Raw genomic sequence first — 12,871 nt, forward strand, 5'->3', positions numbered from 1 at the left:
CAAGAAAAACTACAGAAAAAAACTAGAGAATAAAAGACAAGAGAAAATACAAAAAAAACTAGATAAATAAAAGAAAAAAAAGAGAAATAGAAGAAAAAACTAGAGGAAAAAAAACTAGAGCAATCGAAGAAAATACTAATAGGTTTGACTTAGAAAAATACTAATAGGTTTAACTTAGAAAAATACTAAAAAATACTAAGAGGCTTAATTTAGAATTGTCAAGTCACACAGAAGAACTTGCAAAATAAAAACACTAACACCATCAGACGAAAAAGGTTTATTTCTTAAACTTTACAAAGAAAAAAGATTTATAAATCCAAGTTTTGAAAATTGTCACATAATTCATCACATTTCACACTAAAAAATATTAATCAATGAAATTGGGTGCCTTTCAACTTTCTTCAACACCAAAGAAAAAAAGAATTTCATCAAAAAAATAATAAGAGAAAATATATTTAGAAAAAATACTAATACTAGAGAGAAATTAAAGAGAAAAGAAGTATGAGAAAAAGCCAAAAGCAACTGCTAAAATATTTTCAATTGTGAAAGCACAGGGAAAAACATGCAAAATCAAAACACCAACACCACCAGACAAAAAAGGTTTACTTCTTAAACTTTACAAAGAAAAATTTATCTTTATAAATCCAAGTTTTGAAAATTGTCACATAATTGATAACATTTCACACATGTTATCACACACTAAAATATTCAATGAATCTAGGATAGGGCTAAAATAATTCAGGTTCTTCTGGGGTGCCTTTCAACTTTCTTCAACTTCATTCATTCTAAAGAGAAAAAGCATTTCATCAATCCTTTTAGGCAAAAAGTTGTATTTTCAAAGCTGACATCATTATCAAAAGATATTACTCATTATCTTACTTTAGCCATCTTTCATGGATAGACAATACATTCGTGAATGCATTTTGTTTTATGCCAATTATATTTTAGCTATTTTCAATAAAAGAATGTGTCACATGCATATATTCAACCCAGAAATATGTCACTATTTAATTTGAACACAGAAAAACTGGGTACCACCCTTCTGAGTACTACTGAAAATAAATCACATGGAAATCAGAAAAATTTCTCCCAAGTTTAAAATAGTAATTGCTGGTCTTTTTCATGGATATTTATTGTAAAACCACCACAGGAATTATAGTAATCAGCCAGACTTGTTCAGCTGTTATAGCATTAAGTTTTCATCATTGGTTTCACACATGGTGACCATAGAAGCAAATTTCAATTTGATTGTTGTCATCTCAACAATGTAGTGGCTTTTAAAATCAAATGCTGGCCATCCATGACAAAATCAAATTACCTCAGTGCAGATATCTTGTTCACTTTCCAATCAATGTACATCTGACAGTAAAGTTCATATCCACGACTCATGTTGCACTCTTGACCAGGAAAATCTTGAATATTACAAGAACACATGATTATATAAAATTGCATTTTCAACTATCTTAATTATTGTCTAGTTTTTGGTCACGCATTCTATGGTTACTTCATCGCTCTATATAAATATGCTATATCTATTCAAAGCCCACCACAGGAATTTATCATTGGTGACCACATAGGAGCATAGAAGCAAAGTTCACTTAGCAATCTTAACAAAATTGTGACTGCCTGACGATTTTCATGAAGATCCTAGTTGCAGCAAATTCCCCCTTATACTAAATAACAAAATATATATCTGCGGTTGATGATATATTACAAGGTCACTACAAGAATTTCAGCTGCAAGGCTAATATAAATTTTGAAGGAACAATCAAATTACCTCTGCAAAATCTTGTTCACTTCCAATTTTCCTCTGACAGTAAAGTCCATATCCACAGCAGCTAATGTGGCTGGTTGCACTCTTGATCAAGGAAAATCTTGAATATATAAAGAAGTTATTATTAAGACAAAATTCCATTTTCAACTATCTTAATTATTGTCTAGTTTTTCGTCAGGTATTCTATGGTTACTTCATCCCTCTATATAACTATGGTTGCTATATTTATTCAAAGACCAGCACAGGAATTTATTACTGGTGACACATAGTGAGTATAGAAGCAAAGTTCACTTTATAATCTTAACAAAATTGTGACTGCCTGACGATTTTCATGAAGATCCTAGTTGCAGCAAATTCCCCTTATAATAAATAACAAAATATATATCGGGCAGTTGATATATATTACAATCACTACAAGAATTTCAGCTGCAAGGCTAATATAAATTTTGAAGGAACAATCGAATTACCTCTGCAAAATCTTGTTCACTTCCAATTTCTTGAACGTAAAGTTATACACAGCTAATGTGCTGTTGCACTCTTGATCAAGAAAATCTTGAATATATAAAGAAGTTATTATTAAGACAAAATTCCATTTTCAACTATCTTAATTATTGTCTAGTTTTTCGTCAGGTATCTATGGTTACTTCATCCTCTATATAACTATGGTTGCTATATTTACTTCAAGACCACCACAGGAATTTATTACTGGTGACACATAGTGAGTATAGAAGCAAAGTTCACTTTATAATCTTAACAAAATTGTGACTGCCTGACGATTTTCATGAAGATTCTAGTTGCAGCAAATTCCCCTTATAATAAATAACAAAATATATATCCGGGCAGTTGATATGTATTACAAATCACTACAAGAATTTCAGCTGCAAGGCTAATATAAATTTTGAAGGAACAATCGAATTACCTCTGTGCAGAAATGTTGTTCACTTCCAATGTTCATTTGAACGTAAAGTTTATATCCACAGTTAATGTTGCACTCTTGACCAAGAAAAATCTTGAATATAAAAGAAGCATTATTAATATAAAATTCCATTTTCAACTATCTTAATTACTGTCTAGTTTTTGGTCAGGTAATCTATGGTTACTTCATCCTTTTATAAATAACTATGGTTGCTATATTTACTTCAAGACCACCACAGGAATTTATTACTGGTGACACATAGTGAGTATAGATGCAAAGTTCACTTAGTAATGTTAACCAAATTGTGACCGCACTGACGATTTTCATAAAAAAGATCCTAGTTGCAGCAAATTCCCTCTTATACTATTGAAATAACAAAATACATACCCAGGCAGTTGATATGTATTACAAGGTAGTGACAAGAATTTGAGCTGCAAGGCTAATATAAATTTAGAAGAAACAATCGAATTACCTCTGTGCAGAAATCTTGTTCACTTCCAATGTTGACCAAGGAAAATCTTTAATATAATAAGACATTATTAATATAAAATTGGATTTATAACTACCTTAATTATTTTCTAGTTTTAGCAGAAGGCACACAAACAGTAAAGTAAAATACTTAACTTTGACCAGAAAGCACAACAATCTTGCTCAGAAAGGTCCGCGAACGGTCCACGTGTATAGTTTTCTTTTGCATCGCCATTTTGAATTCGGCCGGGCGAGTCTTGAACTGATTTCTATTTCAACTGTTCTCTTGACGTTCGTCTTGATAACTAGCTGTTGAGATAAACGTTAATGACAAAATCTTCAGTTCTGCTTCAGTCTATGGGTACGAAAATTGCTCAAGACATAAATTTTCAGTAAAAAATTATCATCATTGCAGGCAAAATTAATCTCGAAACTTTAGATAACCTTGTACGCAGAATATTTCATATTGTATATGGTTTTTTGTTATTTCTGACCGACAATTAGCAGAAGGCACACAAATATCAAAGTAAAATACTTAACTTTGACCAGAAAGCACAACAATCTTGCTCAGAAAGGTCCGCGAACGGTCCACGTGTATAGTTTTCTTCGGCATCGCCATTTTGAATTCGGCCGGGCGAGTCTTGAACTGATTTCTATTTCAACTGTTCTCTTGACGTTCGTCTTGATAACTAGCTGTTGAGATAAACGTTAATGACAAAATCTTCAGTTCTGCTTCAGTCTATGGGTACGAAAATTGCTCAAGACATAAATTTTCAGTAAAAAATTATCATCATTGCAGGCAAAATTAATCTCGAAACTTTAGATAACCTTGTACGCAGAATATTTCATATTGTATATGGTTTTTTGTTATTTCTGACCGACAATTAGCAGAAGGCACACAAACATCAAAGTAAAATACTTAACTTTGACCAGACAGCACAACAATCTTGCTCAGAAAGGTCCGCGAACGGTCCACGTGTATGGGATCGCCAATTTGAATTCGGCGGCGGCGAGTCTTGAACTGATTTCTATTTTCTATTTCAACTGTTCTCTTGACGTTCGTCTTGATAACTGGCTGTTGAGATAAACGTTAATGACAAAATGTTCAGTTCTGCTTCAGTCTATAGGTGCGGAAGTTGCTCATGACATAAATTTTCAGTAAAAGATTATCATCATTGCAGGCAGAATTAAGTTCGAAATTTTAGATAACCTTGTACGCAGAATATTTCATATTGTATATGGCTTTTTGTCATTTCTGGCCAACAATTAGCCGAAGGCACACAAACATCAAAGTAAAATACTTAACTTTGACCAGACAGCACAACAATCTTGCCCAGAAAGGTCTGCGAACGGTCCAGGTGGATGGTTTTCTTTGGCATCGCCATTTTGAATTTGGCCGGGCGTCTTCGCATTCATCTTGACAACTAGCTGTTCAGATAAACCTATATAAACGAAAAAAAAGGGTTCGGCTCAGCTACACTGTACTCCTTAAGGAAGGCCTACGGCCTTCCCGTAGATTAGTGTAAAGGCCTACAAGTGGGAACTAGCAGCGTGCGGGGGACCAAAACGCTCTAGGCAAACGGTCCCCCTACTGGGGTCGGACAAAGCAACCGCAGATTACGCATATAATCGCCGGAACCCACCTTTTAGTCAACGGCGAACTCCTTCTTCTTCGAACAATCTTCAATCTTGCTGAGCTTCGATCTTGCTGTCCACCTTCGATCGCCACCAATCTAAAGAAAATTTTTTTTAACGTTGAGATTAGTTTCATAGGCAATAATTACCATGTGATCTTAGCAGATCACGTGGTATGATAATGTACGACAACATGCCGATCAACTCCGAACATCATCGTGAGCGATGTTACTATAAACGAATCACTAAACGCCTAGAAAAAAGTTGTCCTTTCCTATATTTCAACCTTTTAAAAGCAGTGCATTCTAGTTTTGTTTTGAAGCACAATTTGTTTTTTGCTTCTAGTTTTTTGGTTTCGTTTTAAAAGGTGAATTGTCTCTGTGTGCCGAATTCTTTGTATTTCTGATGTCAAACAATCCTGTACTTTTTGGTATCATAGATATCAGCTCCTTTGTTTTGAAGACATACAACAGTTTTTTTTATATTTTAGCCAAAACATATAGCAGCAATTACAGATTTACTAAGTTCATTCTCATCTTGATTCACAAATTTTTAAAGGACTTGAATCGATTCCATGCGGTCTACAATAGCTGGGCGAACGTCTTACACCTAAAGTCAGTCAAAGATTGTTGTATCTCAATTCTTCAGCTTCAGTGGTTCTTTAGACTTAGCAATAGTTTATTTCCCTTTCTTATCATTGCATTCCAGTTTAAAATTATAGTTTATATTGTATTTCCAGGCATTTATTCCATATTTCCCTTTCTTATCATTGCATTCCGGTTTCAATTTATAGTTTATATTGTCAGACAATAATTGTCTTTCCAGGCATTTATTCCACTACATATCTCCAATATTGTAAAAGTGGTTCTTTAAACCTTCAGATCAAAACATTGGCAAAAACAATCTGAAACACAAAATATTAACATCAGACTCTGATAAAACAACATTGAATCAACGTTTAAACAATTCTACTTCCCCTCATTCTAAGGCTACTAAATGGTGCTGACCCCTCCCATATATCAAACTACATGCATCAACCTGCCTTGGCAAAAACAAAAACGGGGTTTAAAGAAGTAGTTTTCCATTTCTTTTCTCAGCACTTAATCGAATGTTTCAAAATACAAACCAATTTGGCAACACATGTCCCACAATTATGTCAAAAACCGAATACATGGTCTGAAATGATTCGCCATTCCTCTCGCCTCTCGACTGAAGGCGGATTTTTTAATAAAATTAAACCACAAATCTTTCTTAAAACTACTGCACCCTTACTGAAGTGTTCGGTTGGGGCATAGAATGTTAAAATAAAACAAAAACAACACACTATTAAAAAAAGTACGAAAATTTAATAAAATGGCGGCTTACTGCCTTACCTCGTGGTTTTCAAATCGCCTTTCACTTCATTTCTCGCTGGACTTTTAATCTAACAAAGCAGAACAAATGAACGTCATTTACGTGAAATAAATGCTTGGCATAACAAACATTCTTACTCTAAAACGTTGAACTAATGCGAAAGAAATCGACCGAAAAAATATTCAGAAAATTCCAACATTCGATGCGCGAGGACGAAGTCATATCAAAAAAGGCAGGAAACAAAAAACACACGCTTATGAGATATATATCTAGATATACTTATAATCGGAATATCTTTTTCTCAACAAGCTTCACTTCATTAAAATAACTTTATAGTTTCTCTTTAAAACATAGAAAATTAAAAAATTTCCGGGCTTTCCTTCCTTCGCCTTTCTTCTCCGAAATCTATCCTCGTTCCCAGGTTTTCCGCGTACTGGGCGTGCCGAATGCCCCCCCCTGATTTGTGCACAATTTACCGTACAATTTTATATTATTGATACTGCATGTCTAAATTCTAAAACGATCAATATTTTCAATACATTCAATATTTTTCAGGTAATTAGTTATTGTATTTAAAATTGATTGTGATAATGATTTATTTGATTCTTTCTCCATGTAAATAATCATGAGAACAAGCATAGGCATAGAGTATGGGGGGCTGAGGGGCTCGGCCCCCCCAAGAAATCTTACTGGGGGGCCTCAACCCCCCTAAAAATTTGCCAGAAAGTAATAATTGCATCAGAGCAATGTTGAATCTTTCAAAAAAGATCTTTATATACACATGAAACGGTATTATTATAGTTAATATTATAATATATCGAGCAACTCGGAAAAGCAATTGCGAAATACAGAATTTTCGAGCTGTAAATCATAAAATACATGGCAGCTTGTAAAATCATAAAATACATGGCAGCTTGTTCATTTTATCTTTCATTAGCTTTTCTACCCATAACAGGTCATAATCATTGGTAAATATTTTCTCCACCTATCGGCCATATGAACCATGACTACCGATGCAACTATATATCAAGAGGAAATTTATTCTATTTAATTTTATCTAATGTCAGAAAGTGTTGCTAGCTAGATATCATGTATCTAAAGTTTAAGCCCCCCCAGAAGAAAACAAAACTCTAAACCTATGAGAACAAGCTTCAAAATTCATGTTTGTAAATTCATAAATCCTTGCTCTTTGCACAAAATTCCTCAGTCAGCACATTTTTATTGCTAAGACTCCCAGTGCAATCAATTACTCAGGCTTTTTGGCAAACCTGGAAGGATGGCCCACAAAATCAATTTGGAATTTCCCACAATTTGAATAACCATCAAGAGCTCCCATTTTCATCATATAATACCAATAAAGATACAGTACAGATATCAGATACACAGAGACAAAAGAGTACAGAGATCAACTGAAGCACTAACATATTGTACATGATCCAATAAACATCTGGGGCTTTTAAGTCTAGGTCATTAATTTTTTTTCATTTTTATTTTTAAAAATATAAAAATCTTTTCATGACATATTGCAAGTCAAGTTGCTCTAAGTAAAAAAGACTTGTAGAAAATTTCAATTGCTATAGTTACCCAGAACAAACACACCCAATGGTGGGAAATAGACGATTTTTGCAAACAAGATAACAAACTAGGTTTTAACGCTAGAATGACAGCATTAGTTTTATTTAGTTCTAAATATTTTTGCCTCCAAGCTGAACCTCAAATAAATAAAACTTTTCCAAAACATTTTACAGGCTATATATTTAAAACTTCTATGATCTATCTAAAATAAACAGTCCCTATTTTACGTAGACTGAATGGTTCACGTCCCAGCCAATTGTCTTTAGAATAAACCATGAGAATTTTATCAAGTTACCTTTATTATTTTTCGAATTATCGTGCACGAAAGTAAAGGGAATGACAATTTTAGTTTACTAAGAAAAACTAAAAAAGTTCATTAATTATACAGAACAATGAAACAAGCTAATCGACTCCTTAAATTTTTAAAACAGGGTAAATCTACATTTTCAATGACCAACACCACCTTAATAAAATCTGCCAATTCTAGAGAGAGCATTTAATAGAGAGAGGCATTTATATCATTAGCACCACCTTATTTTGAAGAAGTGAAAATACCACTAAGACTAAATATCAATAATTTGTGATGCCAATTAAATTACAAATTAAAATTGAACATTATAACCATGACACTCTGAAACACACAACCACACTAGGGACATTAAACATTACTGGGACGATTAAGTTCAAAATGGAAAACAAAATCATCTATTTATTGAACAACTGAGCTGAAATATTTCGATGTAAATAATTTAATTGTCAATGGAAGTACATATTTAATGCGTAAGATGCAGGTACATTCATTCACAAGATCTGTTAGAGTACTTTTAAACTTGGGTTATCCACCGTTTAAGCTAAACGCCTTTCGAACAACCGGCCCCTGGTGTTTTGATTTGGAAGAGGCATTTATTAGACATAGATGCCTAATGCAAACATATGTTGAAGAGAGTAGTTTCAAACGTTTATAGGATAGAGACCGTTCATTGCATCATTTATGAGTGCAATCAAATCGAGTCCGTAAAATGCTGTAATACTATGACACAAGTTACTCAATATTCAATAACCTATCAAGCTCATTTGGAATAATACAAAGGAAAAGGAAAGCCCGAACGAAAATCATATTTGATTATATTTATGTAAGAAACTCACCGTCAAATGACTGAAGTAGGTTTTCAAGGAGGGACTTTGTTATCCACCATGTTACAAATGAATTTGTTTGGATGCTTCCTTCTAAAAATGCAACATATACCAACTGCAGTTAATAAACACCATACATCTTTAGCAACACTCGTTCAGTTCTAGGCAGACAATTTTTGATGCACAATTTATAAAATTAATAAATATACCTTGTTATTCTGTGAGCTGATAAAAGCCTGATCTCATTTACAATCTATAAGATATCAAAAGTTGAAAAGTTTTACTCATTTGTAAAAGTTATAAGTAATGAGATGATAAAAGGCGAACATGCAGAAGGTGGGTTAATAGTTCACATATTTCCACGCAATATTTGTCCATTACTAGCTGGTAGTCATCACAGTAAACCATCAATTATGAGTAAAAGCAATCAGCTGTTATCCTTCCACATGTTAAATTCCACTTATTCGAATTCGAATAAGCTTTATATCGCTTAAGATTGCACTTAAAGAATAAAGCAAGGAGACGGGAATATTTTCAATACCTTTTCCGAGCTTGTAGCGCCAACATTTTACGATCTTTTTGCAAGCAAAAACATTTCTTGATTGACCACCATATTGAATAGATCGAGAGAGAAGCTCATCGTGAACTGAGCATGTGTTAGGTTCAGCATAAATTATTATGTCATAGATACGATTAAGTAAACTTCATTTGCATATATTGATTAGATTGATCGTAAAATAAAAAGGAAGACAAAAGAGGTTGCTACCACAACCCGGGGGCGCTTTGGGGGAGAAAAACAAACCCCCGCCGCGCCCCCAATTGAGGTAGAAGAGAGGAGAGTTTTTAAAATGATCCCGAAGGATCTCCAACGATACCGCCGTAGGCAGTAGCAGAGAGAAGACAGTCACATCATTCTATTTATACAAATTAACTATATACATATTTAAAAGAATTCTAAATAAAACTAGATCAAAATTAACTATTCTAATCACCATGCACTTTCCAATGGGCTGTTTAAACTCTTCGAAAGTCATAATGATTGTTGTTCTTCCTAATTTTTATAGAAAAGGAGTACTTCGCACGTAAAGTTAAAGTATAAGATTCTTTAAAAAACCTCTGCAATCATAACATTTAGTCCAAAATCGTCTACCACTTCAAGTTCTTTTCTATAGAAAGGTGATCTAGATCCCCTTACACTCGCATGTACCGATCTTAGAATTTCGAAAGAGATTCTGGTTCTCAACCAAGCTATGACAACTGCATAACATTCATGGTCTCTTTCTGCTAATTTCTGCGCCAGCTGAGTAAGAAACTTGTGGCATTCAGACCCCATTCCGCCATTGGTTCCGAAAACAAGTGGGGTAAAGGAGCCCATTTCAACATCTAAAACTCTCTGTTGGTATTTTCTCTTCTTTTCGTTTTCCTTAAAAATGTTCTGGGTTGGCCGGCCTTGGTTACATCGGGAGTTTACATGCGTTACTCTTACGTCAAAAAATGCAGTAGCTCCACGTAGCCAGAAACCGTCCGCCTTGATGTCCAATCTCGCTTCGGGACTTATATTGGCCGATCTCAAATCAAATCTCTTATTATCAAGGGGTTAAAGATGAGGCTCAATTTCCACATTCTTACACACTTTATCCAGTTGCGCTGTTAGGAAATTACGGATTCCATTGTGCCTTTGTGCCACGAACCCACCTTTTTTACAAGAAAGGGCATGATTGATGTTAAAGCGATCTCCACACGCACAATGACTTGGTAAATCGTTCAAAGTTAAATTGTATCTCATTTGTAACGAGTCTCTGAATTCTTGCTGATTGAGGGCTAGACCTTGATCTTTGAGTGGAATCGCATTTAGCCAGGAACTCGCTCCTTTGTCTTGGGATTGCTTTACCAAGAACAGTAGGTCTGGAGAAAGTGTTGCATCAATGTTATCCATTCTTGACTGAATAATTTCCGCTTTGTTTGCTTGCTGCATTCGCTTCAGATCATCTATAGACTGCTCTATCGGTTCCAGAGCCTCATTCTGCCGTTTAATTGAATTTACATGTTGATTAGTAAATAATTTTGAGGCTGCATATTGCAAAAGAGCTTCTATTCTCAAATTCGGTACGCCTAATCCCCCTTGAGCTAACGTTAGGGTCACAAGTTCACGAAGTTCACTCGCAAGGGGTTCTTCTTGACCAAAAAATTGTGGTAAGAGAATGTCATTCAATGTTTCATGTATCGATTCTACGTACTCTTCGAAGGCCTCAATTGTTCGCATGAAGTAGGTAAATTTTGATTTGTATGCTTTCGTAAGGGCAATGTAGGCTGCATGAGGCTGGCTTTTTGCGATTTCCGTCAGTGATGAGATATCTTGTACCCATCCTTGAATTTTTTCTTTACAATACTCATCTTTATATTCTTTTGATCCTATAACAGCACCCAAATAGCGTTTTCCTTCTGTTGTAATTTTAACTTCTTCTCCAGAGATCTGCTCTGCTTGTTTGGCCAGTTCTTGCGTCTTCACTATCAGCCAACACTTTGGACCATTTACTAGATCGCCGTATTTCTTTCCTTGCTCTTCCAAATGCTTATACCAATTATATAAATGTGCCAATCTTCCTCCTCCCGCTGAGTCATCAACCAGCCATATTTGTTTGATTTCTGGTATGTTCAATTTCAAAGTTTGAATCATTATAGCTGTGTTAATTGAGTACCAGGACATAGCTAGAGGATCCCCTTGGTGGTACCTTCTTGCGACAAAATCTCACCTCCCCCACATATGAATAGCCTGGAGGGGCATCTGTAGGTGTTAATGATGTATATGGACATTCTGTTGCAGGTTATTCAAAGATTGTGCAATGTTACCGCTGTATTCATTTGGTTAAAAGCATTGGTCGCATCAATTAATAGGATTCCATCAGTCCCTTCTTCCTCAAAAACATGGTTCATGGCATGTATTGCTGCCTCGGCCCCAGCACTGTATCCTGCACAAACTTGCAATGGCCCCGCTGCTTCCCTTATCTATGCTCTCAAGAATAAAGTTACTGTCTTACCGATTATTCTTCGCAGCACTTCCCCCACTCCAATTGGTCGAATTCCAGGATGTTTATCTAGTGGAATTAGCCTACAGGATGTGTAGCTTTTTAACAGGGATGGATGGTAGCATAATTTCAACAGATTTTTGGTCATCGTTGATATTTCTTCTCTTAAGATCTTACCTTCGTTACTGAAATTCTTTGAGCATAAAATTCGTCGGTATATGTCTGCGTCCATACCAGACGGTCCAGCTGAGCCCTTAGCTGCGTCATAAATCATCTGCTCATTGATGAGGTCGAAAATATTGGACGCGATTCGATCTACGGGACCATTTAGGAGGCATTCGTCCTCTACATCACTGGCTGCCGGGTGTTTCTCTTTCAAAGCTTCAAAGTTTCCGGCGAAAGATCTAGTAAACCCGGGGAGCTTTCTTTATCCAGAAATTTAATCGCCGCGGATAGTTTTCCTTGCATTAGCAATCTGGCGGAAACTCTGGAGATATCATTTACTGTGCGGGGTTCTCTTGATGATAAGAATCGATCTTGTATAAATCTCACTTCTTTCATTAGTAGATTCAAGTCCCCTTGCTTCCATAGGGTTAATCTTCGTTTTATCGCCGTGCTGTGTTCTTTGCTCTTTGATGTTGCCGAGGGCTTTTGGAGAATCAAAAGATGGAAGCACCATAAAGGCTTTCAATGCAATCGAATTGAGATCAGAATTGGAATTGAATTGCTTTAGCCAATAAGTCAACTCTGCAATGAAATCTTTTCCCGATCTGCCGGAGGGTATATTAAAAATGTTCCTTCTAAAATGGACGATTTCGTCATAGATTTTACTAATCTGATCGCATAAACTTTGTTGACTAATAGAACCCCACATTTTTTCTTTGATTTCAGACGCCATAACATCCAATTCAGGTAGATTTGGCTTATTATTTGCATTTCCTGTGTCATTATATTTGGTTCCAGTGGTGTCACAGGGGAACGATTTGGAAT

At 35.2% G+C, this 12,871-nt stretch overlaps 1 protein-coding gene and 1 long non-coding RNA gene across 5 annotated transcripts; both read right to left on the minus strand.

The window, feature by feature from the left end:
* Positions 1-1,834: 1,834 nt before the first annotated feature.
* On the minus strand, positions 1,835-3,340 carry LOC114544876. Its single transcript, XR_003690652.1, has 3 exons — positions 3,163-3,340; positions 2,694-2,783; positions 1,835-1,874 (listed from the first exon to the last, which is right to left on the minus strand). It is a non-coding gene; the product is annotated as an uncharacterized LOC114544876 (long non-coding RNA).
* Positions 3,341-4,058: 718 nt separating this feature from the next.
* Positions 4,059-11,575, minus strand: LOC114544875. Of its 4 annotated transcripts, none has more exons than XM_028563368.1 (6): positions 9,397-11,575; positions 9,065-9,108; positions 8,868-8,948; positions 6,167-6,216; positions 4,802-4,891; positions 4,059-4,600 (listed from the first exon to the last, which is right to left on the minus strand). In XM_028563368.1, the coding sequence occupies exon 1, from the start codon at positions 11,560-11,562 to the stop codon at positions 10,453-10,455; it is 1,110 nt and encodes a 369-aa protein (XP_028419169.1). In that variant the 5' UTR covers positions 11,563-11,575; the 3' UTR covers positions 4,059-4,600; positions 4,802-4,891; positions 6,167-6,216; positions 8,868-8,948; positions 9,065-9,108; positions 9,397-10,452. The 4 variants fall into 4 exon arrangements, with proteins under 4 accessions (XP_028419169.1, XP_028419172.1, XP_028419171.1 ...); XM_028563371.1 differs by having other exon boundaries at positions 6,159-6,216; XM_028563370.1 differs by lacking the exon at positions 9,065-9,108.
* Between the last annotated feature and the right edge of the window lie 1,296 nt (positions 11,576-12,871).

Source organism: Dendronephthya gigantea, unplaced genomic scaffold, assembly GCF_004324835.1.
Source record: "Dendronephthya gigantea isolate DGI-Jeju-01 unplaced genomic scaffold, DenGig_1.0 001009F, whole genome shotgun sequence".
NCBI classification, from domain to species: Eukaryota; Metazoa; Cnidaria; class Anthozoa; order Malacalcyonacea; family Nephtheidae; genus Dendronephthya; species Dendronephthya gigantea.